This window comes from Rhipicephalus microplus, chromosome X (genome assembly GCF_043290135.1).
Source record: "Rhipicephalus microplus isolate Deutch F79 chromosome X, USDA_Rmic, whole genome shotgun sequence".
Lineage (NCBI taxonomy): Eukaryota > Metazoa > Arthropoda > Arachnida > Ixodida > Ixodidae > Rhipicephalus > Rhipicephalus microplus.
Window position 1 is genome coordinate 214,499,996 of NC_134710.1, and position 26,431 is coordinate 214,526,426.

Genomic DNA, 26,431 nt, shown 5'->3' on the forward strand with positions numbered 1-26,431 from the left:
TGTCGAACTAAGAGATTGCCAGTGGGTTCCTTGAGGCAGAAGCCAGTCGTACAATCTGTGCTTGGCACCACAGGAAGAAAAGTTACTGTTGTGTAAGGAACTCTACAGTGTAGCTGGCAAGAGTGTTCATGAGCTAATAAACTCTGCCACTGGAAAACGATAAGCATTTTTGATTCCACAGATTGACCTTCAATTGTGTTCATGTAAGTAATCACTCCAATTATGAATAGTTCTGCTGCCAGGCAAACAAATGGCAATTCTATCAGCACATAATTTTTTCTGCAGAAATTACTTTAATAAATTACCAGGTTTGGTGATTTATTTACCCCATGGCTGTAAGCCAAATAGTTCCACTAATCAAGGTTGATCATGTGCATTAAACAACTTTGTTACAGTATCTTTCACAAAATCATTTATCATACCTAAGTATATAATGAATTGCTTTTGTCATCACAATTGATATCTTGAAGATCATGCCAACAAGATCAGCACACCAATTTGGAAAACAAAATTTTTTATTGAGTCCTTGCAACTGAATATGTTGAATAGAATGCGCTTCTTGTATAAATTGAAACATTCAGGACCATCAGTCCTCTGAAAGACACTTAGCTAGCATTGTAGAAGTAGTATACTTTTGTTCCCACTTCTCATTTTTTATTAATCAGTTGTCTTTTCTTTTTTATGCCTGCAAGAGCATGTCCTTCTCTTCATGTATTTTTGCTGACCAATTCCATCTGTAATGTCTCTCAGCTGTAGGAGTATATGAATAAACTAACAAATAATGGGAAAATTAGTGGTTACCAACTACTATGTCTAAAGTAAGTGGACTGAATAAACTATTTTTAAAGCTCGAAGTTTCTCAATGAAACTAGCCTGTCTCATCATAACCCTGATTAATCCATGCATAGCAAGCAATAGAATGTAAATTACATGGCACTCTTCGGGTTTTTAGATGTCATCATAGAAGCCAAGGCTTCCCTCCTCTCTTGATGCCGATTAGAATCAAGATGGACAACTGCAAATAATTAAGACAGGGATAAGTTGGGCTGGTAACGATATATAACAGAATCGAACTGCAGGAAAAACATGGGAAAAAAAAGCACTAAAACAGTCAGACCCACACATGTACTGAACTCTAAAGACATTGCGACTAGTTTACTATATCAGTAACTTAATATGTACAAAATACATAAATCCAAAGCTTATTTAAAAGCCCCTCACATTTTAGACAGTCTCTTCAGATCGTAAAAAGTAGAATTTTACTGCTTTGTTTCTCCGAAGCTGAATTGAAAGAACAAGAATTTACTTGTCACAAATTTTTCATTCATGTCTTTTTGTGAAATGCTTTATATTTGACAGGAAAGCATTTCGTATTATTGAAGCAGCGTGCTGGTCCTCTTTCCAGTAATGCATAACATCCGTTAGCATGCTCCCCTATCATACATGGCAGTTATAGGTTCCTGCGAGTGTTCCTACTGTCCACCACATTATGTGGTTGTGCTATGGGGAAGCTTATCAAGGCATTTTTCCATAATATATCTCAAAATCATGTTGCACACCATCTAATATATTGTGAGACATGCACTTCACTCTTTTTTACTCAATTTCGTACACTTCATATAAAATGCCCCGTTTTCCGAAACAGTACCTTTTCATCGGTATGAACATTTTCGTTGAAACAAGTTATTGCATTTCAGTTAGGCAAAATACACTGGCAGGAGTGCCATGCAGTGCAACATCAATATATGATGTGTGGAGGTGAACGAGAGTTCACATATGCATAGCACAGCACTATATTTTTTCATAGAATATTTAAGATATTACGACTGTTTCATAATGTTGTGTTGAAAAGCATGATGAAGCAGGCTTGAACTAGAGGAAGATGAGGATTCTTACTGCAGCTTGAGTGCCGTTCATATTTCTAGTGAATATAAAAACTCTGCACTTGTGTGCCTCCTTTCTTCATGGAACAATACAATAAACACATCTATATATTCAATATCAATATATATATGAATGTCCATTTAACACAGGAAAAAGAGTCTGAAAAATCAAAAGCTGCAAAGTTGTAAATAATGAGTAATTGTAGCACATCAAAACGAAAGTTCTCCCAAGTAACCACGGATATCCGCTGGCTGTCCATTCTGAATACAAATGTCCGGCCGTATGAATATCCAACACGGATAGCCAATGGACGTACTGTGAAAATCTGTGTCCCGTCTGGCTCTTCTCTGGACGTCCGACGGGACATTAAGTTTCAAACGTTGACTGGCTGTCTATATAAGCACATGCCAGAAATATGTGCATTTGCTCATCAATTATTGTAAAATTAGAATGTATTGGAAATATATATAGACCTGCCAAATCCCGGGTTACAATATTGTAAAATTTGATAAAAATGCTACTATAAAATGCATTAAAACATCGGCACGCGCGTTGAATTCAGGATGCCAGATAATTTTGCTTCCTGAGGCAAAACCATCTGGTTGATTCGATATGTGTATCGTATGTCATAAGGAATGTATTTAGTATTATTATTATCACATGTGAACTAAGAAAAATGCAGATCGAGTGCGTCATAGCAGTCATCATAAGGCAAACTTCCATGCGCCAGTCTCAGCACTTCTCAACAAGCGGTGCACCGCAGTTGCTCAGATTCCTGGAACGTACATGTCATGCTAATCGTGCCCCTCTGGATGTGTTAAGAAAGAACCCGCGCCATTGTGCCTATTGTCCAGAAACCTGCTTGACCAGCGGCACGCACCGAGGGAAGGAGCACAGGAAAGGAGGATGTTCGTGTTGAATCACACGTAGGTACGCTGAGCCGGTCTCCGAGCGGCAGAAAGAAGGCAGATTTTTTTTTTTTCAAGAGCACCCGTGTGGACATCAACAGCATGTGAAGTTACGAAGGATGGCTTTTCCAGAACAAAAACCGGAATGCGGCACGAGCCCACCACTGTTTTGGGCACAGATTACCAAGGCAAGCGGCAGCAACCCCGCACACTCACACGGCACAGACAATGCCACGTGTTACATATCTGTTCTTTACATTTCGTATCGGAAATTTATCTGTTCTAAGCATGCATTAACTATTGTCTATCATTTGTATAAGCCCTGCTAATACGTGGCATGTTTCCAGCTTTTCATTTGCTAGCATATTTCTTGCTATTAAACGATTTAAGACAAGCACGTGGTCAGTGCCTGTACACCTTCTTTAGAAGCATGTGCTACACCAATTAGTCTTTCTCCTGTGCTTGTCCGTATGTATGTATTACAATTACTAGAATAACATTGCCATAAACACGCGTGAGTTGAGCTTGTTGCTAGTAATTTATTCAACCCTCAAAGAAGCAACTGCTGCCGCCTAAGAAGTCATGGCACTTGAAGGCGGAAGGGCATTGAACACTGAAATATTGTAAGACTACTTTCACAATCACAGCTGTGGACTGTGAGTTACGTGCTTCTTAGGCTTACATGTTGATAATGAAGGTTTGATTGTTCTTGAAAGCCCACTTAGATTCCATTTTTTTCTTTTGAGAATTCATTTGCTGTTCTTGAATATGCACTAGCTATATACACACAAACTATATATATATATATATATTTGCAGCAAGGAAGTAACGGTGGCCCCGGTAGAATTTGACAAAGGCTGGTCCACCAGCCGAAACGTCAGGCAGAATATACCGTGCAAAAAACCTGCGTCGTACTCTCTCTCTCTCTCTCTCTCTCTCTCTCTCTCTATATATATATATATATATATATATATATATATATATATATTTAATGCCACGCTGTGTTGGTGGCAGAAGACGAGAGCGAAAAAGTGAATGGCAGCTGTTCTCAGTCGAGATCGTCGTAATCAAAGGGAAGGCATCCAAATCATCCAATGCCTCCAAGTAAACTATGGTTGTGCATTTCGCAAAATGCCTGTGTTCGCCACCGAAGTTCGTAACTAAAATCGTAGTCTGGCCATTTCGCAGTTTAACGACACTTCGAGCAATGGCCACTTCCCGATCAAGCAATAACGTCAGGTTACTTTCGGCGATGCCCGTAATCGACTGCTCCCGTGGACACTAAACAAGCACGAAGATACTACTGCGAGGTGGCAACGTGACGCAATCATCGACTACGCGTAAGGCCACGCCACGATGTTCGTTCTCGATGTCAGAATCTGGAGAAACACAGTTAACAAAACTGTTGAAAAAATCACGCAGATTAATTATTGCTCCATACTCTTGCAGAAAATCCATGCCCAAAACGACCGGCCGAGAACAATTGGGCAGTACAAGGAATGATGCTACAAAAGCCGACGCACAAATCTCAAGCCTGGTGGTGCACCTTCCTATAGGGGATACGAGGTGTCCTCCAGCGGTGATTAGTTGAGGGCCGTCCCAGGTTGTCAGCACCTTGTGTAGACGGGTGACCAATGAAGCACTCATCACCGAGTAATCAGCTCCCGTGTCGACGTGCGCAGTCACCGGATAACAGTCGACGGAAACGGTAATGGCAGCGGACGTTCTGTTGGCGGTTTCACAAACAGGCTTTAACGACACGTCGTAAGGCAGCGGTGGAGGGTATTTGTCGGTTCGCGTGACAGCGGCCTCACCTCCGGAGGTCGCCGTTTTCAGTTTCGCCGGCGTGGCCTTGCACCACTGACACCAGGGGACCCAAAGGCAGGTCGAGCGCGGTGCGTTGATGTGGACGGACGGGGTGATGGTGACCGTGACTATCATCGCGGCGGGACAGGAGCGTGATGACTACCTTCCAAGTAATCCGCAATTTCTTGTGGGCGCTCACCATAGCGTGGACAACGTGCATCTGGGTGGAATCGGCGTAGCCCTATTCGTCGGTAGTAACGGTCGCGGTACATGCGTCCAACTTCGCCACAATGGTAGCACAAAGGACGATTGTCGGGTGCACGCCAGACGGTGTACTTCCGTGGCCCAGGACGAAAATCGGCCTGAGAAGGCAGGCGATGGGCTGGACTTGGAAAGCGTCTGGGTGTCCCAGTAGGTTGATGAGCAAAATGTGCCGTCAACGGCGTAGAGGCGCGTAGGGCATCCGCGTAGGAAAGCGTGGGAGGTTCGACTTGCGATAGTGGTGAGGAGTGAACGAACTGCCTGATTTCGTTACGAACGACGTCCGTAAGAGCAGCGCTACTGGGAGGGGGCGCTGCATGAAATTTCCGAAGTTCTTCGCGTACAACTTGCCGTATGAGTTCTGTGAGGACCTCCCTGTTATAACCTCCTGGTACAAGCGAGCACGCAGCAGACATGGCCGTCTGACGCTCATAATGCGACACCCGCTGCCGAAGCATGCGCTCCATAATTGTGGCCTCACGTATGAACTCGGACACAGTCGTAGGAGGGTTGCGCACAAGGCCCGCGAAAAGTTGCTCCTTTACGCCTCGCATTAGCAGGTGCACTTTCTTGTCTTCTGGCATGTGGGGGTCAACCCGTCGAAACAATCGCGACATTTCTTCGACAAACATGGCGACGCTCTCGTTCGGCATTTGAAATCGCGAAGATTGTGCCTGCTCCACTCTCTCTTTCTGTTCAGGGTTACTGAACGCCTCGCGAAGCTGCCGATGGAATTCCTGCCAACTTGTGAATGAAGTTTCGTGGTTCTCATACCACACTCTTGTCGCGTCTAATAGGGAGATATACATGTTCTTCAACTTACGGCAATTGTCCCAGTCGTTGATGGCAGCGACCCGGTCGAAATGGTCAAGCCAGTCTTCGACATCCTCACTGGCATCACCATGGAATGGGTTGGGTGTGCGAGGCGTGTTGATGACACAGGGTACGCTAGCGAGTGGGTCATGCTCGGTTTGGGTTGCGGATGTGGCAAACATTGTCCTCACGGAACTTGCCAAGGGGCCGTACTGTGATGGTAGCCCTTGAAGGCGGCGGCTGCTTCAATAGATGTCAGCAGACCCTAATGCACTGGCGATGGTTGCTTCTGGTTCAGGACCAGCAGGCATAAGACGTTGCAGTACAGTACCCAGCACGTCCACCAGTCTGTCGCGAGAAGAAACGATAGGCAGGAACTCGAAGTGGAGTTCGCCCCGATCCTGACAAGGCTATGGCAGTTGCTTTGTTCCCGATACCGAAAACAAAGCATGATGTGCGCCGCTTTCTGGGACTTTGTGCTTATTACCGCCACTTCGTGCCGAACTTTTCGAAAATCGCCGACCCTCTACAACAACTCGTCAAGGATGACGTCGCCTTCATCTGGGGCCCCAAACAATCCGGCGCTTTCCGCGATCTTAAACAACGCCTACAAACACCACCGATCCTAGGTAACTTCGACACCGAAGCAGACACAGAAGTCCGCACTGATGCGAGCAACCTTGGCCTCGGAGCTATTCTCGTGCAATATCAAGATAGCGTGGAACGCGTCATCGCCTACGCTAGCCGCACGTTCTCATCTGCGGAGAACTACTCTACGACTGAAAAAGAATGTCTGGCGATTGTATGGGCCATAACGAAATTCAGGCCCTACTTGTACGGATGCCCCTTCCGAATCGTCAGTGACCACCACTCTCTCTGCTGGCTAGCAAATCTGAAAGATCCTTCGGGCCGTCTCGCAAGATGGAGCCTTCGGTTACAAGAATTCGATATAACGGTGGTTTACAAGTCTGGTCAGAAACACACCGACGCTGACTGTCTTTCCCGCACACCCGTCGAGGTCACTGAAGAAGACAATGATGAAGACTTCAGCTGCCTTGCTATTCTCGCATCATTAAACGTGGCTGAGCAGCAATGCGAAGACTTAGAATTACAACCACTGATCGAATACCTTGAGGGACGTCGCCCACAACCCCCACGTCAGTTCGTGCATGATTTGTCATCTTTCTGTCTACGCCAAGGCATCCTCTACAAGTGCAACTTTCATTCAACGAAAACTGTTTACCTCCTCGTCGTTCCTGCTGCTCTCCGCGATGATATTTTGCGTGCTTGTCACGATGAGCCATCGTCAGGGCATCTTGGCTTCGCGCGTACTCTGGCGCGGATTAAAGACAAATACTACAGGCGAAAACTTACGAAAACCGTCCGGCAGTACGTCAAGACATGCACAGCCTGTCAGCGCCGCAAAACTCCAACGACGAAACCAGACGGTCTGCTTCAGCCTTTGCGACCCCCTCACGCACCTTTTGAAAAGGTCGGGACGGATTTACTCGGCCCATTTCCGAATTCTACGGCTGGTAACCGCTGGATTGTTGTTGCCACCGACTACTTGACCAGATACTGCGAAACACAAGCCACCCAGTGAGCAACTGCTTCCGAGATGGCTGACTTTTTCATCAAGAACATCGTTCTTCGCCACGGTGCTCCCGCTGTCGTCATCACAGATCGTGGTACTGCTTTTACGGCACAGTTGCTCCGACAGATCCTGTTGCTGAGCGGCACGACGCACCGAACAGCAACTGCGTACCACCCGCAGACTAACGGGTTAACCGAAGGACTTAACAAAACGATTGTAGATATGCTTTCGATGTATGCCGCCAAGGATCAGAAGAATTGGGATGAAATCCTCCTGTATATAACATTTGCCTACAATACAGCTTTGCAGGAAACCACCGGCTTTGCTCCTTTTCGTCTGGTTTACGGCCGCGACGTCACCACAATGCTTGACACCATGCTGCAAACAACTCTGCCGGACACGATTACCCCGGACGCAGATGTATTTGTTCAGCGTGCCGAAGACCCCCGGCAGCTGGCGCGCTTTCGCATTTTATCGCGGCAAAATCAAGATGCTCGCCGATACAACACCCACCACAGTGCAGTAATATACGAACCTGGTGACCTAGTCTAGATTTAGACTCCTATACGCCAACGGGGACGCTCAGAAAAATTGTTATGTCGGTACTTCGGACCCTACCGAGTTCTTCATCGCCTCAGCGAAGTGAACTACGAAGTTGTCCCAGCAAACATGTCACACCGTTCTCGCAGACAACGCTCCTCGGATGTGGTTCACGTCTCCAGGATGAAGCCGTACTATTCGCGTTGACTGCAAGTCAAGAACTTTGTGATATGGCAATAGCCTTCAAGACAATTGTGCATTACTTTCTTGCTTCGTTATTTTTCATCTCGTCCTTTTTCTTTTCAAAGGACACAGACATTTCTGGCTACCTTTTGTTGTTTTTCGGAGCCGTGGTATTCATGCGATGCTTCTTCTTCTTTTTTTTTCTTTGGGGAGGGGGTAATGCCACGCTGTGTTGGTGGCAGAAGACGAGAGCGAAGAAGTGAATGGCAGCTGTGGCTGAGTAAACAGTCCTCCACTTCGAGTTCCTGCCTATCGTTTCCTCTCGCGACAATATCCATGTTGGATGTCGAGGGAACGTACAAATTCGTCACCTTTGTACATGTGATGTATGCCAATCGTATGTACAGCGTACATCCGTGGACATCTGATGGACGTCCGGAATATTCTAAATGTACGTCCTGTTGTATGCCTTCCGGATATTCTTGGTTACTTGGGCTGTTACCTTGGCCTGCCTCTATCATTGTGACCGGAGGTTCATATGTTTTCAGAAGTGCTATGATAATTCAATGAAGAAAATATAAGTATGGCAAGTTAACACCAGTGAAAGTGAAGATCTTTTAAAACAAATCAGGCATATTTATCTCTATGTATACCAATATTACAAACACAATGAAACCTACATAGCAAAAAACTTACTTATCTGAAAAAGATTAAGGCTATGACTCGAATCAGTGTTTTTCGAAGCGCTATGACAATAAAATGTTAGCTGTTACCTTTTCTGAAGTTGAAGGCAATTCGTTGTGGAGGTTTTGGCTTTGGCAACGCAACTGGTGTTTCAAGTTCTTCAGGGGAGCAATCGAGAAATTGGAACTCAACAAAAAGCATCTCAATTGACTTGTTTTTCAATACTGCAGCACCAGGCAGAAATCCCAGGTTAATCACTGAGAAAACTGCAACATCTGAAATCTAAAGGTCAGACAAGGTGATTAAATTAGCAGTCTATGGATGAAGAAAAAATCTAGACAAAATCACAAGTGAGATTATTTACAGCAACTGAATAGTTGACAATGTTGGTACTAAATGTTTTAGTCACCTAAACTACATGTTATATAAACTTCAAAATACAAATCTTCCTTTTTTTTCTCCACTAAAGAGATAGGAAAGTTTAAAGACTAACAGTAATAAGATGTTGGTTGTGTTGGGTTTTGTGGCACAAAAGTGACTCTGGCTACGTTGCACTGCACGTGTAATAAGATTTCAGGCCATTTAGAAAGCCTAGTTTTGTTTAGCACAGATAAGAAGCAACCTCCATAAAAATATTAGGAATTCAAATATGAATGGGTAACAGCAACCCAGAGTGCTAACTATTAGCATGAGTGCTAACTGCACTCGTGCTTCTTGCATGCATGATTTGATTTGTGGGGTTTAACGACCCAAAACCACTATTTGATTATGAGAGATGCCGTAGTGGAGGGCTCCCGAAATTTTGACCACATGGGGTTCTTTAACGTGCACCCAAATCTGAGTACACGGGCCTACAACATTTCCGCCTCCATCGGGAATGCATTCTTGCATGCATATCAACGTCAGCTATACTTCTACACACATGGACAATGCCACCATCTAGAAGCAGTGCAGTAAAGTACTGCATCACAACACTAATGTTCCTACAGTAAGCTGTGCAGGAGTCACCACCGCCTATGCTATCTCCAACCATGTAGAAAGTAAAGGGGGGAAGCCCACCTATGCATGCACAGGTGAGACGTTTGGCCCAACGTTACTAGAATAAACTCAGTTTCAAAGCTCCGTATCTCCGCCAGGGGAGGAGGATGGGCCAAACGGGGGTCCCGAGAACTAGCGGCCTTGCAGTCTGATCTTGCGCTACGCTCGGCGCATCGTCTGCTACGGCGGCGTACCGCAGTGATTCACTGTGCTGTTCTTCGCGTTGGCTTCCCAGTTGTAATGTTATCGAACTTAACCATTCATCATGCGCTTCCAGTTGACATTCTCGCGTCGCATTAGTGGACTGCTTATGTGGATACACACAAGGTCTCCTGTATAAATTGGCCCGAATGTGTTGCTCATTGCAAGTTGCAAGTTGGCTAAGAACCGATGTCCTGCCTACACATGTGATGTTTGTATTTGGTTTAACCTTCAGGTACAGGAAATTCTATGTGAATGAGCATTTTTAGCATAAAAATTTTATGACAACCGCTACCATTTTAAGCACTGTCATCTTGCCTAAATGAAAAATGGCCCAAAATTTATGAAAAATACTAAAACAAGTTAATTTACTAGAATACAAAAATGCTCTAGAAAAACAGTACTCATGTTTTTTGCTAGTTTAAAAAAAAGACTTTTTGAAAAAAACAGTACTCATGTTTCACACTGTTCATCAGACAACTCTTCACGGGGGCTACAAATTAAGACCGGAGATTAAAATGCTACAGGAACTTCACCTCTTTTTTAGCATTTTCCACCTTTTCAAAAAGTGCCTGATTGGTTTTCTTGAAAAAAAAATGGATATTCTCATCACAGTGTAAAACATAACGATCCTGTTTTCATGATGAGTGGTATAACTCAAAAGATACAGTGGCAACCACTCCAACTTTTCAAGCACAATTCAAAAGAGGTCATCAACCAGGGGGTTTTCATGAAAAGCCTCTTGACAGTTTTCTCAATTGCTTTTAATATAGAAAGAAGGCCATGTAAGGGATGATCTAAGCAGCCTTCTTGAAAACACCTCATCTGAATGAGTGCACTTTTGTGTGGTTTGGGCACGCCTGCTCCAAGGCTACTTGTGAGAGATGCTAGAGACCCTCTTTGCACGTTGTCACTTATTCAATTTTTGACGAAGGTACCCACAGATGCAGTATACTCATGGTGGGCTACTTTCTGGTGCACTTCAATGCACCAAAAAGTGACACCGATATGTGCCACCGTTACCTGCTCTAAGGTTCAGAAATGAGAACGCTGCGTTTGAGAAAAATATCTATTGCTGTAATATAACAGCAATAAAGGAAATGTAACAAAGCGTGGTGACTGGCAAAACACGACCACTTGCATGCCTTTGTATTGGTTAATAAGGAAATTATATATTAAAGCAAAAAATATCCACTGCTTTTCAAGCAGAGAGACAGTTGACAATTGAACGGACGTCGCTCTAAGTATCGACAGCGTTGCTCGTCCCGTGCCTTTCGTCTTGTTCTATTTCTGGCAGCTCCTCCAAACTGGGCACTAAAACTTCAAGGGGCACCATGCGTTTAGGGGGGGGGGAGGGAGTTGGCAAGTTGGTTATGAACATTTCGGCTTCGATATATGGGGCGAAATTGCTGGGACCAAGCGCGGATGGGTACCGAGTGCGAGCTCCCACTTTTAGCGTTAGATCAAAACTTCTTGTTCATCAAAACATGACGGTAGTGCATTACGTTGTCGTCCTTCTTACATTGAATGACACAGACTTTGCGTTTGGCAGTGAGCTTTCTATATTTGCGACGCAAAGCTTGGTATTACCCTTTTAATTGTGCTGAATTTCTTTGGAGGTCTGTCATGGTCAGCAATAATTGGTTTACGCCCCAATCAAGACTAAATGATGGCTTGCAATTGATTAATTTTACTCCACCTAATTTAAAGGCTCTACTATACTAACATGGCCTCATATTATTTCACTTATCTGGTTACTCTCCCGGGTTATTTTTGTAGGAGGTTAGAACTACCTTTCAGTGTGTGCTTTGATCATGCTCTCAAATTAAGTTGTAGGATAAACGGCTGTCTCTTCTTTCATACTTATATTTTTATAGTTTATGCATTGTACATTATTTGAACGCGATAGCTTTGACGAGCTTGTTTCACAGAAATGTTTAAGTCAGCATTGCTGTCAGCGTCTCCTGTTGTGAGCGAGAAAACATAATCTTGTTCAAGACAAAAAAAAATCAAGAAACCTGCCAGTATATTAAATAATAAAAGACTAATACGAGAGAGAATCGACCCAGGCTCTCTGGGTGGCAATCATGTGTTATACCACAGAGGCATGCCGATGATCTAAACTGATTCGAAAAAAAAAAAAAAAAACATTATGAATTTCATTTAGTAGAAGTTCTCATTATATTGTGTCCAGCAAAAAAGCGAGGCCTTATGTTTACACTTTTTTTGTTCAAGTATAGTAGAAGAAATTTCTTCAATCTACGCAATATTAAGTTGTAGAAGCGTAGAATCGCACCAGGTGTGAAATGCGCAACGAGTGAGAGTTAGAAAGACTCAGCCATTACAGGGCGCTCAAATATATGTTCGCATGTCGCTTTGCGCACGCGTAAAGGCTCCTTTGCTGATTCGCAAAAGGAACAATTATGGCGCAGTGAGCACTTCGCAACTGTACTTGCAGTAGACATTCTACGATATTTTTAAACGGCCAGTGTTGCATGCACAGTCGTTTATTCCCTCATGGCACGGTTGTTTAGGCACACACCAAGATCCAAGCTAGGCTACTAAATGAGAAGGTGATTCGCACAGGGCCCGGTTACGCGATTGCGGTCTACTCTTAAAGGCGAAGCTCAAGCGTGCTCCAAGTTTTGTAATTATTGTGTTTGTAACAGTTGTGTAATTGTTGTCACACAATATTCATAATACTTAACAGCGTCACCTCTACCATATCTGTCAATTGCTACTGCATGAAATAATATTATTAATAATGGTAATATTTATTATTATTATTATTTGCACTACAGTAAGAATTTTCTCAGGCAGCATGCAAGGCTAGACAGCAAATTTGCTTACAATCGTACATCTGCTAGCCCGTCATCGCTGGGCGAAAGAGATCGGAGGCTACATATATGACGTTCTCAAGCTGCTTATAGCAGCTTTTATGTTGGCCCAAACCACTCTGTAACCGTGTTTACACAGATAATAAATAATTAATAAACAAACAAACAAAGAAGTTGCGTGAAGCGGAGTCGTTCGCCTCTCTTGGAGCCTGGCACAAAGCTAGTCCACATACCACAATGTAGATAAATCTGCTCCTCCTCGCTATGCCTCATACATGACAAACGCGTTTTCGTACAAGAAACTACGCAGTGCCAAAAACAGTCCGAGAAGTGATGTGGGAATACAGCGCAACATTCGCGGTAGCCGCTTGCATGTCGTTACCACCGATCACAACACATGCACCCTGCATCGCTAGAGCAAGATCGTACTGCAGCGCCACGCCTCTCGTGACCGTGACCGCCACGTGGCCCGCCTCTTTGGCGGAGCTTTCAAACTGAGTTTATTCTAGTAACGTAGGTTTGGCCGGCGTGGGGAAAATGGTGAGGGACCAGGACAGTTGTTAGTTGAGCTGAGGCAGGAGAGATGTAACCAGAGATGGTCGCTTCGGACTACACATGCATTATGCTGCCTGCTTGGGTGTCGGAAGCCATTTAGGAACTTCTATGAGCACCACTAAGGGGAGACCAGGCACCCAACAGAAATGACACAAGCCTATTCGCCTCTTTCAATCCCTACAGAGTTGGTTGCTTTCAAAGGTGAATAACACAGGTCAAAAGTCAAATGCACTTCCGCCAACATGGGACCTATATGAAATTTGACTGAGAAAGAGCAGTAAGGTGGAGCAAAAGATGCATTATTTTGAGCAAGAACAACTTATATATGCTGTGAAATGAAGATTTACTGTACATAGGAGTTTCAACAGTTGGATATACTACCAAGACATCTTTTTTATTCAAAAGTTTATAATAATTTTCTAGCTGACTGCATATATCCATATAGCTTGTAAAAACCAATAAGCCAGCAGCTGACAGTGACAACTGCAGTACCGTGCAAGCTACTAGACATCCTAGCTCAAAGAACAAGTAGTTCTGAAATTAACAAAACATTTTGCTCAAGAGAGATAAAGCACCACAGATGAATTAAAGCTCCATAAGATATTGGTACCGGATAATAATGGTAAGGGGGCTCTACAGCAAGGCTAAATTTTGTTCTCTCCTGGATGTAGGGTTCCACTGAGCATTTTATGATTGAGAACCTATGACCACTTGCTACCCCCCCCCCCCCCCGCTCATACTTTTTTTATTTATATTTCCAACTTCTCTGCACGAAGGAGTTATCCATGAAAGTGAGCACCAATACAGCAGCCTAGTTCAGGAAACAATAGGAACGAGCTTTATGATACAAGACGTATGTGAAAGTTTTGCCACGATATAAAATTCTGCAGAATATGACAAGTACAAAAATATAGTACTTAAAATAGGCCATTTTTGCTCCAGTATTTGTCAATCAAATCAGCTGGACATAGAAAAAACAAAAGCAGCCTTCATATTATTTACCAACCAACACATATCTCTACTAAAGATGCTTGAGTGCTCCTATGACATAATAGACACAGCTCACTTTTGGATAGTTTAACGAGCAAACATGGTGTTCTTCTACCAATCATGTAATGCCTGTCACTTGTCTTTTTTATGCATGCAAGCAATAGCAGCAAGGTATACTTCCTCTACAAGAATGTGTGTTCAGTATAGACGGTGAATCTGTCCAGCTTTCGTTCCTCCTTTATATGTTACCAAAGCAATCTGTGGCTAATCAATATGGATGGCCTACCACAATATGATCGCAGGGCAAGAAAAATTCTAAAGACTGGGTATTTCGGTATGACACATGATGGCACAATTTTAGTGTGCATCTAAAGTTAATGAATTCATTTTATGGGTGTGTAGCTAAGGTGTCAGATGATAACTACAAAAAAAAAAAAGATTTTACCTACAAGTGCACGCGTGCATGGTGTGACTGCGATGTACAAGTGATGTACTAAGTCTGTCAAAAAAAGACACTAAACATAAACGGCACATATTTCATGCATAAGATAAGTGTTATAATATTCTTTTGAATCATAAATTTTGTCTTAAAGCTGTTTGTACAGGTCTAAATCTATACAAGTGAGATTGTCACTATCACTTCCCAATTCAGTGCAACTGTTCTTTAAACACTACTTATAACAAAGATTCAAGCACATAATTTAATTTTCTTTCTCAGCATCTTAAGCAAGCATTGTGACACATACTAGTCTCACAAGCTTTTGTAAAAGCCGGCAAACTGTGCAAAATTGCCATTAAGTTTGGCTAGTCACACACTGTAGATAAGCATCTAACCTTAAATGTGTCATTCCTCTTCAATGCAGCCGTTTTGACAACTACTTGTCCATTACTGAAATCTTCAACACTTTGACTTTCTTCTGCAAAGCTGCTGTTCACACCAGCAGCGTTGTTTCCATCTTCCCATCTCTGGACTTTGTTGACCTTCACACCTGCTGAGAAATACATTTGGTATGAACTAACTGCATTTCTCACTTTACAGGCTGCAAAAGCATCCATCCTGTAAGCTGCTCTGAGTAATAAATAACAAAGGCATGTTCAGTCTGCTATGCCTCTAATCTTTCCCAAACGCAAAGAAAAAAAAACGTGCCAGTGTGCGCTACTACCATTACATTTCTGATATACATATAGCACTGCTACAATTAAGTTTAGCCAGCTGTGGCCAAAGACAGGCAGTTTACGGCAAGAGACGGACTGTATGTTTCGCTGCGTTGGCTGAGCGAGACGCCACAGCTGCTTTGCTTCAGCCTTTCTCCTCTCTCTGCTTCAATAAATTACCCACTACAGCACAGCCATGCTGGCCACCATCAAGTTTCTTGTTACAAACTACATGTACAGGCACTCTACTATACGCTGTAGGACAATATTGTATGTAGCATTTTTAAAAATTTCCAAAAATGAAGTAATTATGAAATAATAGAAAAGAAACACCTGCTGGCAAACAAGTGGTATTGTAAAAGAATGAGTATTTGCCAAAGCACAGAGCTACTAGCAATGGAAGCGAAGCTAATCATATGCCTGTGAAGTTTTCAAGCAGGCTTGTCTCTGAATTTTGCATTTCAAATTATTTTTTTCATTCATCACAGCATCTACTGCAAAAAGCTTCTTCTAATGTCTTTAGTTCACATATTTTGTGTTTTGTCTCCCTCATAAGCAGTGAAGGAAATGCATAAATGTGATGACATCACTATCAATTACTCAAAAATGACACTGCACATAATAATGTCCGCTGCAGAAGCAGTCACTCTCACGCACTGTTGAAATGCTTTAATGACTAGATACCATAGGCGAGCACTCCCCCCAACCCCCCTCTACGTGAGTCCAAAAGAAAACAATCTTCGCTGTGGATGCAAAATTAAGTCATTCGGGCCCACACAAAAACTGCCATTATGATTTTATTGATATGTAATTAAATGCGATATACAAGAACATGTGCAATTTTTCATAGAGTTTCATGAATTTTTTCAGAATTTATTATATTGTACTTTAGAAAGTAAACTGGGCCCTAGACATAGCAGTAGAATAGCTGGTGTGATACAAGAATGGACCGTATTCTAGGCCCTCACCAAATGAATAGCAAAGTTATCTTGGTTCATTCAACTTATTGAAGCACCAATACTTTATGGAAAGCGTAATGTCACACTTCTTGCAGCCTGATTTGGAGGTAATATGGCAGACCTGAATCATTTGCCAAGCTTCTTTTTTATTTATTTATTCATAATACCCCTAAAGGCCCTCGTGAGAGGGTATTACATAGGGGGGGTTACATGAGCAAAATTACAAACAATAAACGTCAAAAACGAAAAAAAGTTAAAAAAAATTCAAATTAAATACAGACTAAGGTTGAGATATATGTTATAACAAGTAATTGGTAAAGACAGCAAAAATAGAAAAAAGAATAGGCAACAAATCATTGGAATACAGATAAGTACCCAGTGAACAACCTATGAAAATGCAAGAAAAAATAATCAATACACTTGAAAAAAAAAAAAAAGATTTCTAATGAAAATGTTCATATAGATAGAGTGTAATAGCAAGCACAGTGAATGATAAAGATCCCTTGATACTTCTGCTGCGTACAACAAGTCCCAATTCGTGTTTTGCTATGATCCATCAAAAGGACAATAGTCAATGCATAGAGGGTCTGCTGAATCCTCCTGTGCAGTAGCAGACCCTGTATGCATTGTCTGTGGGCATTTATATCATCTGAGACAACAGGGGTGGTACCACTTTTTCTCAGCAATCAAAATTCTGTAGACATTCGTAGAACGATAATAGAGTTCAGCCCCTTCCATGCCATTGTTTCAGCTGCTGAAAAGGGTCGGCAATGGCACTACTTTTTCAATTCCTTTTGGTGGGTGGCCACCTGGTTACAGAGCATAGAGTCAAATGTGTTGTGCTGTCGTTCGTCAGCATAGCAACTATGCTTTTGCCTTTGGCATTTACGAAACAAAACTTATTCCCTGGATCAGAACAGGAACTATATTCCCCACGTTCCTTTCCTTCCACGTTTTTTACCATTGGCAGAGCATTCATTTGTACTGTCGCCATTCCACTCCTCCTTCTCCTAAGATATTATGTTTCTATGTTTGAGTCACAACTGACAATGAAAACATCAATGAGTTCTCGTATATTCACAGCAGCATCTGTCCCAGCCTTGTGAGTCTCAGATAACAAAAAAATGGCGTTTTTCCAAAGTAAACAGCTGGTTCTGTCTCTGAGGCAACACACAAAAATAGGCACATGTGTGCTTCCATGAAGTCCCATTGTACTATGCAAAGTACACCAGCATTTGATTACACCTCAGAGCAAAACTATGAACTATATACACTTCTCGCACTTTGCAGGGATTACTTTGTTCTTGCTGAAGGACAACCAACCCGTTTTATTGTGATAGAAATTATATGGACACACTCAGCTGGATTTTCCTGCTGGCGTCGACGTTGGTGACCGCCGTTATTCACCGTATATGTATACATATCTATATATATGAAAACGCAAGAAAAACAATCTAGAAAAAGACTCCGGCATGCGGAATCGAACATCTGACCTCTTGCTTGCAGATGCATGGGGTCAGCCACTGAGCCACGAAGGAGCACCTCCTCCAACGTTGAAACGACAAACTCTTTATATCTACCACTTACTGGCAATGGCAATTTCGGGGGAAATATGTTTTCAGCATTACCAGCAAGATGGCGTAATGAACGCGCGTCGCCAGATCGTCAGGACATCGCAATGTGCACTGATGCGTTCATCTCCTACACATACTTTGCCCCATGGAGGGAGGGAGTAGGCGCTCATGCGTGCTTATCGGTGGGGAGAATCATGTGCCTTGGGCTTTCACCAGAATAATACTGTTGTAGTTACTGGGTGCACAAAGGTCGCTCCAATCGCTGCACAGTCTCCGTTTGCGAAAAGAGCGACACAGCGAAGTAACAACTGAGACACACATTCGCGTTCATTTGTACCTATGAGTACGTTTCGTGTGTCATTTGTGCGTGAGCAACATGGGGCACGTTTCGATCTGCTTGCCATTCTTCGCATAACATTTCAATTTGTTGCTATCGCATCCATTGCTCCGCCTTTGCGGCAAAGGAGCGACCTTTTTTTTTCTACATATAGCTTGCAAAACTTGAAATAATTTTATAAAAAGGAGTACTGATCACGTGGCTTTGACGGGCTCTCGTTCTTCTCAAGTTTAATGACTCATAGATCAGAAAAAATAGAATTGAGTCAATATGCGAAGTTAGAATTATGTTTTTTCAACTTTTGGCATTCGAAACTGCAATGAGGAAGATCACAACATTCTGTTGTGCATTTTTTATTTCTGGTAAAGGTAATGTACTTTGTTAAGTACACTGGGCCTTAATGGGTTAAAGTGAAGTGATGACATGCTGCTCACAACAGCCTGACTCTTGTTCCCAGTTTTCTTGGGGGAAAAGTGGGAAGTAAACAGTCTTAGAAAGGTAATTTAAGGTGTTCTCAGCAGCCATTCCGTTCAAAAACACACACAGCTATAACAATTTGAGGGGCAGGTAGGGCACCCCATTCAAATAATTGATGGAGAGCACCAAATCTGCCCCATACCTTTTCTCAGTCAGACCTGTCCCATCAATGTTTAATGTGCATTGTTATGGTCATGCAAGTTTTTGGCAATGATGGCTGCCAAGGACAACTGATGTTGCAGTGCAAGAAATACTTTCTTCCCATCTTTACCCAACAGAAATCTGGAAACCAAAGGCAAGAGATTCAGAATAGAACATCACAGCTTCATTTTAATTTTTGCATCTATTGTGGAGCTTGTTTTTTTTTTTTTTTTTTTTTGGACTCAACCGATGCAGGGCACGGGAGAAGTGCTGCGATGAGCAGGGTCCTTCCATTATGGAGGACCCTGCTCGCGCTTTTGCTAGTCACTGACAAAGTTAATGACCTAATATAAAAGAAAGAATTTTTATCCATTATTCCTAAAAGACACTGCATGAGCAATGAAGCTCAAAGTAAGTGATGCAATCTAATAATTTTTATATACACTAAATTTTGCTATGCAGCAGTTGTCAAAATGCATGACAATGCATTAGGAAGTTCATAGTCAACTAAACTTGATGTGCTGCTTTTGCAGTAATACTGTGTGTCTGTAATAGTAAATTTCAAAGTTCCCAATTCTGCCCAGTATAAAGGAATGCAGTATATACAGTAATCATAAGTTGCAATTCGTCCCCTGAGTTACTCAGCAATGCAATGTCATCGGTAAAGCGCAGGTTACTAAGGTCATCATCATCATCATCATCATCAGCCTGACTACGTCCACTGCAGGACAAAGGCCTCTCCCATGTTCCACCAGTTAATCCGGTCCTGTGCTTGCTGCTGCCAATTTATACCTGCAAACTTCTTAATCTCATCTGCCCACCTAACCTTCTGTCTCCCCCTAACCCGCTTCCTTTCTCTGGGAATCCAGTTAGTTACCCTTAATGACCAGCGGTTATCCTGTCTACGCGCTTCATGCCCGGCCCATGTCCATTTCCTCTTCTTTATTTCAACTATGATATCCTTAACCCCCGTTTGTCCCCTAATCCACTCTGCTTTCTTCTTGTCTCTTAAGGTTACACCTACCATTTTTCTTTCCATTGCTCGCTGCGCCGTCCTCAATTTAAGCTGAACCCTCTTTGTAAGTCCCCAGGTTTCTGCTCCGTAGCTAAGTACCGGCAAGATACAGCTGTTATATACCTTCCTCTTGAGGGATAGTGGCAATCTACCTGTCATAATTTGAGAGTGCTTGCCAAATGTGCTCCACCCCATTCTTATTCTTCTAGTTACTTCAATCTCGTGGTTAGGCTCTGCGGTTATTACCTGCCCTAAGTAGACATAGTCTTTTACAACTTCAAGTGCACTATTACCTATCTCGAAGCGCTGCTCCTCTCCGAGGTTGTTGTACATTACTTTCGTTTTCTGTAGATTAATTTTAAGACCCACCTTTCTGCTCTCCTTGTCTAACTCTGTAATCATGAGTTGCAATTCGTCCCCTGAGTTACTCAGCAATGCAATGTCATCGGCGAAGCGCAAGTTACTAAGGTATTCTCCGTTAACTCTTATCCCTAACTGTTCCCATTCTAGGCTTCTGAAAACCTCCTGTAAGCACGCGGTAAATAGCATTGGGGAGATTGTGTCCCCCTGCCTTACACCCTTCTTGATTGGTATTCTGTTGCTTTCTTTATGAAGCACTATGGTAGCAGTTGATCCCCTGTAGATTTCTTCCAGAATGTTTATATATACTTAATCTACGCCCTGATTCCGCAGTGTCTGCATGACGGCTGATATTTCTACTGAATCAAACGCCTTCTCGTAATCTATGAAGGCTATGTATAGTGGTTGGTTATACTCTGAGCATTTCTCTATAACCTGATTGATAGTATGAATGTGGTCAATTGTTGAGTAGCCTGTTCTAAATCCTGCTTGTTCCTTTGGTTGATTGAATTCTAATGTTTTCTTTACTCTGTTAGCAATTACCTTTGTAAATAGCTTGTATACTACAGAGAGCAAGCTGATCGGCCTGTAATTCTTCAAGTCCTTGTCATCTCCTTTCTTATGTATTGATGATGATGTTTTATTTCTTATGATGATGTTAGCGTTCTTCCAAGACTCTGGTACCCTTCCCGTCAGGAGACACCTCGTAAACAGGGTGGCTAGTTTTTCTAACACAATCTGTCCTCCATTTTTCAGCAGGTCTGATGTTACCTGATCCTCACCAGCAGCTTTGCCTCTTTGCATGCTCTCCAAAGCTTTTCTGACTTCTTCTATCATTACTGGTGGGGTGTCATCTGGGTTACTGCTAGTTCTTATAGTATTAAGGTCGTGGTTGTCTCGGCTACTGTACAGATCTCTGTAAAACTCCTCCGCTATTTTAACTATCCTATCTATATTGGTAGTTATTTTGCCTTCTTTGTCCCTTAGTGCATACATTCGACTTTTGCCTATCCCAAGTTTCCTCTTCACTGCTTTGACGCTTCCTCCGTTTTTCAGAGCGTGTTCAATTCTCTCCATGTTATACCTTTTTACATCGCATACCTTACGTCTATTAATCACTAAGGTTACTAAGGTACTCTCAATTAACTATTATGCCTAACTGTTCCCATTCTAGGCCTCTGAAAACCTCCTGTAAGCACGTGATAAATAGCATTGGGGAGATAGTATCTCCCTGCCTTACACCCTTCATGATTGGTATTCTGTTGCTTTCTTTATGAAGCACTATGATAGCAGAAACCAGGAGACTTACACAGAGGGTTCAGCTTAAAGCGAGGACGACGCAGCGAGCAATGGAAAGAAAAATGGTAGGTGTAACCTTAAGAGAAAAGAAGAGAGCAGAGTGGATTAGGGAACAAACCGGGGTTAAGGATATCATAGTTGAAATCAAGAAGAGCATATAGACATGGGCCGGGCATGTAGCACGTAGACTGGATAACCGCTGGTCATTAAGGGTAACTAACTGGATTCCTAGAGAAGGCAAGCGGGTTAGGGGGAGACAGAAGGTTAGGTGAGTAGATGAGATTAGGAAGTTTGCGGGCATAAAGTAGCAGCAGCAAGCACAGAACCGAGTTGACTGGCAGAACATGAGAGAGGCCTTTGTCTTGCAGTGTACGTAGTCAGGCGGATGCTGCTGCTGCTGCTGCTGCTGATGATGATGATGATACACAGTAACACACAACTGTGTCAACGTAAAATTGTGCTTAGCCATGCAGGGGAAATACAGTTGTTACACTGGCAGAATTAGAACAGCTGTGCCCCAACCTAAACAAGTGATATGTCCAAATTTTTAAAGTCCTTGCTGTGAGGCTACTACCACTGAAGGAAGTTCCAGAATTCTTTCCCTACAATGTAGACATGCTGTTGGAACACTTAATATGGTAGAACTGTGTTTAAAACCAACCTGGAGCACTGATGCTTCCACTTGCAGGTGACAAACTGGACACAGATGTCAAGGAGCTGCTCTCGGCACGTTCACCTCTGTCTCTACTTCCTTTGTGTGAGTGTGATCTCTTTAAAAAAATAATTAGACATGTAAGAACACAAAATATTCAAAGAATTGGCTGAGCACCTGCAGCTACAAACATTTTGTAGTGAAACAGAAAGGGGGGCGAGTTGGAACTTATTGATTGTTGGGTAAAGCACAAATTGAAAGTGCAAAAGAAAGAAACAGGACAAGCATTAGTCTAACTGAAAATTTATTTGAAAGAACGCATATATATACAGAAAGCCATGTGCCATGCAAGATTACACACGACCAAGGAAAAAGATTCCTTGTTTTGATAAAGTAACTGATGGCTGGCTAATGTGACTGCCAACACATTTCACCATGTAGTATGCCTCAGCTATCTTGAGTGTGGCTGGCCATCGCAGTAGCCAGCCATCAGTTACATTATCAGAACGAGAAATCTGTTCCATTGATCGGGTGTAATCTTGCGTGGTGTATGGCTTTCTGTGTATATAAATAAATTTTCAGTTGTTAGACGAGCACTTGTCTTGTTCTTTTTTTGTGTGTGTTTTCAATTTGTGCACTACCCAACGAAGAACAAACATTTTGGCATTTTCAGAGTGGTATGCTTGAATAGTTTTATGGGAGGCAATAATAAAATACGAACACTGTGGTGCCCATGAACAATCAACAAACTACTCCTCGAACAAAACTGATGATGCTAGTAGTTGCATGCTGGGAGCAGCCCGTGAAAATTCCGAAATTCATTTTTCTGCATCCTTTCTTAAGGAGATAAAACTTTTTTTTTCATAAGCTGACGTTAAAGTGTTGATGCTTTGTCACAACCTTTTAGTGGGATTAAATGCAAGCATCACAGAAAATGAATCTGATTATTCTGATGTGGTATGTCTCTCCAAAGAATGGTGTGTGTGTAATAGCACTTCTTGTTCCTTCGCTAGTACTTCCTTTTCCCAAACAAGAAGCAATGAATGCGCTCTAGCCATTTTTGAAGTTACAGGAAGTACTTCTAAGCGTTCCTCTTGCAATATGCTTTTGTCTGTTATGCATACTCCCATTTCAAGTAAAGATACTAGACTCTCAGCAAACGGAACCTGATCAGATCGGAAAAATATGTTACATTTCACAGCAGTTACATTTAATGAGAGGTGATCATAGGTGCGGAATACTAGCCTGAAATCAAGCATTGCAAAGGTAATAGTTCCGTTCAAGCAGTAGTTCCGTTTAAGAGATTTCCGTTTACTGAGAGTCTACTGTACTTTATTATCATGAACCTGTCGCAGATTTAGAAAGAAGCAAGAAACTTGTACATAACATGACTAACGTTGAGATTAATGAAAAAGAAAAGCTGTAGACAAGATACACATGATATGCACTACTCACAATTCTATCTCTAAAGCACGACGTAAGAATAAGTTAGGCGCTAACACTCGTGCTCCGCGTAAGGAGAGGTCGCGGGCAAATTGTGTTCGCTGATGACCTTGAGCTACGAGTAGTTTCCATCGCACGAGTTGAGATGGCGCTACTATATGGCGTGCCAGGTATTCGCGCAGCGCTCATTCTGTAATTCACGTGCAAAATAACATCTTTCTAAAAGCTTTGTGTGCATAAGATTTTGTGATTTAGAAACGCATTGCTCTGTGCCTGTGAGCATTGCCAGTGCATTTGTTGTGCTGATTCACACTTTGTGAATTAGTGCACATATACCTCGATGCTGCATATGACTCCGAGTACGCATGAGTGACCTTGTCGCTGGTTGCACCTCGAATGGGCAAAAGGTGTTTTGTCCCGAATCGCAAGTCGGGGTATCGAAAGCTTATACAGAGTGTGAGTCGCTTTTCAAGGCTCTGCGTGAACCAGAGCGCTTGGATAAGTGGTGACGGGCAATTATGAGAGCTGACAGAGCCTTGCAGCCTACTGACCATGTGTGTGCAAAGCATTTCCCGGAAGAAGTGATCTTTGCCACATATCATGCAGAATACAAGAGAATGATGATGATGATGATGATGATGATGAGCGGTTTTTAATGGTGCAAGGGCCAGTTGAAAGCCAAACAGCGACATTTCAATAGACTGGACATATGAACAATGATATGATGTGTGGCTGTAAAGGGGCCTTAAAATTCCTCACAGTAACGCGGGTAAAAACATGGAAGTAATAAAATCATGACAGTGGCGTGAGATATGCGCAGTGAAAGTGGATGGCAAAATTTCATGATAATAAAACCATGATGGAGATGTAGTCACCGTAGCCATGACCACGATACAGAGGTCGTGCTACGGATCACCTCGAAATATGGGGTGAAAGCTATGAACATCTTTTAAAAACGTGAAAAGTTATTGCAGTTTAAAAAGCAAATCCCTACCAATGAGCATCACAGGGTGTAGTGGGAGCTGCTGTCGGTAGGGCAGTGAAAAGTTCATTTTTCTTAGAGCATCTAGCTCATTGCACTGGACGAGAATGTGGAGAACCGTAAGTGGTTCTCCACATCTCTCACAATATGGTGGATTGCCGGTAGATAGAAGATATGAATGTGTAGTGTGTGTATGTCCTGTTCTAAGCCTTGTTATTGTTACTTCTGTGCATCGTGATTTTGATAGTGGCGGCCAATTACCTAGTTGCGGCTTAATAGCAAGGAGTTTATTATCTGTATGTCTATCCCACGTGCTCTGCCAATACCCCTGAGCTTTTGTTTTAGAAAAGGTTTTAAGTCAAGTGCAGGGATCGGTATTGATGCATTGGAAGTAGTGTCATTGGTGGAAACAGCCAGCTTGTCGGCCAAGACGTTCCCTTGTATCTCACGGTGCCCTGGCACTCAGGAGACAACGACATGCTGTTTTGATGAGTACAGTGTGCACAGAAGTGAGTAAAGTGGCACCAGCATAGGATTCTTGTGTTTTTTAGGGGTTTTCAGGGCTTTAACCACACTTAGAGAATCTGTGTATATTACCCCCTTTTGTAATTTTATCTGTTTGATGTGTTTCACGACTGCCAGTACTGCTTAAGCTTCTCCTGTGAAAATGCTTGCATTAGGATGAAGAACCCCGACCTCGGAAAAAGATTGGCCTACCACTGAGTATGACACAGAAGTGTTGGACTTTGAGGCATTGGTAAAAAACACAGGGCATGTGTATTTATGTTGTAGTTCTAGGAAGTATGTATGTATGTGTGCAAGTGGTGTGTGCTTTGTGACTTCAACAAAAGAGACATCACAGTCTATAATCTGCCACGGTGGCAGATATGCTGCAGGAACCATCAAACTGTGTTCGAGAAGAGGCACACCTGTTTCTTCGGCCAGGCCCCTTACATGGAGGGAGTAGGGCTGCTTCAACGAAGGACGGTTCTCGAACAAGCCAGAACAAGACAAATCATTAATTGTGAAATGAGAGGGGTGTTTCTTGTCTGCCTTCACCTTCAGAAAGTACAAAAAGGACAGGTAACATCTTTGTAGGTGGAGCGACCATTCATTCGAATCCACATACAAGCTCTCCACAGGGCTAGTTCGAAAAGCACCCGTAAAGAGGCTAATGCCTAGATGGTGGACAGGGTTGAGAAACTTCAAGGCTGATGATGTTGCCGACTGATAGATTATAGCACCGTAATATAGGCGTATGCATACGAGGCTTTTATATAAATTCATCAGACATTTCTTGTCACTGCACCATGTGGTGCATGACAACACTTTCAAGATATTCATTGTTTTTAAGCACCTATCTTTTAAACACTTGATGTGTGGGATGAAGGTTAGTTTTCCCTCTTTCGGCAGAACAAGACTCATGTGCTCTTTTGCGCGTTGAGTATAAAACCATTCTCATCTGCCCATTGAGATACCTTGTTCAACCCTAGTTAAACTTGACGTTGGCACATCGAGATGTTGCACGATTTAAAACCAATTTGTACATTATCGACATATATGCAGTAAAAAATATTACGTGAGAGAGACAGGTGCATAGAATTCATTTTAACTAAGAAAAGTGTGCAGCTCAATACACTTCCTTGTGGCACTTCTGTTTCTTGGACAAATATTAGAGATAAGACAGTGCCATCGCGGACACGGAATGTACGGTTGGACAGGTAACTTTCAATGATTGTCCGC

General features: G+C 42.6%; 1 protein-coding gene and 1 long non-coding RNA gene across 15 annotated transcripts in view; one reads left to right on the forward strand and one right to left on the reverse strand.

Moving 5' to 3' along the window:
- LOC119187365 (protein fantom) overlaps positions 1 to 26,431 on the reverse strand; it is an 87,010-nt gene that overhangs the window by 2,864 nt on the left and 57,715 nt on the right. For 9 of the 14 annotated variants that reach the window (XM_075878578.1, XM_075878583.1, XM_075878580.1 and 6 more), the window contains 4 exons: positions 22,273 to 22,381; positions 15,129 to 15,286; positions 8,763 to 8,955; positions 931 to 1,015 (listed from right to left, as the gene is read on the reverse strand). In XM_075878578.1, coding sequence (XP_075734693.1) covers positions 931 to 1,015; positions 8,763 to 8,955; positions 15,129 to 15,286; positions 22,273 to 22,381 — 545 coding nt within the window. Of the gene's footprint in view, positions 1 to 930; positions 1,016 to 8,762; positions 8,956 to 15,128; positions 15,287 to 18,938; positions 19,079 to 22,272; positions 22,382 to 26,431 lie in introns of those variants that run through there. The other 5 variants (XM_075878588.1, XM_075878585.1, XM_075878579.1 and 2 more) reach the window with 2 other exon arrangements.
- The window catches only part of LOC142775963 (uncharacterized), a 43,621-nt gene continuing 39,476 nt past the window's right edge, over positions 22,287 to 26,431 (forward strand). The window contains exon 1 of the long non-coding RNA XR_012887186.1: positions 22,287 to 22,368. This is a non-coding gene — a long non-coding RNA (uncharacterized LOC142775963). The remainder of the gene's footprint in view (positions 22,369 to 26,431) is intronic.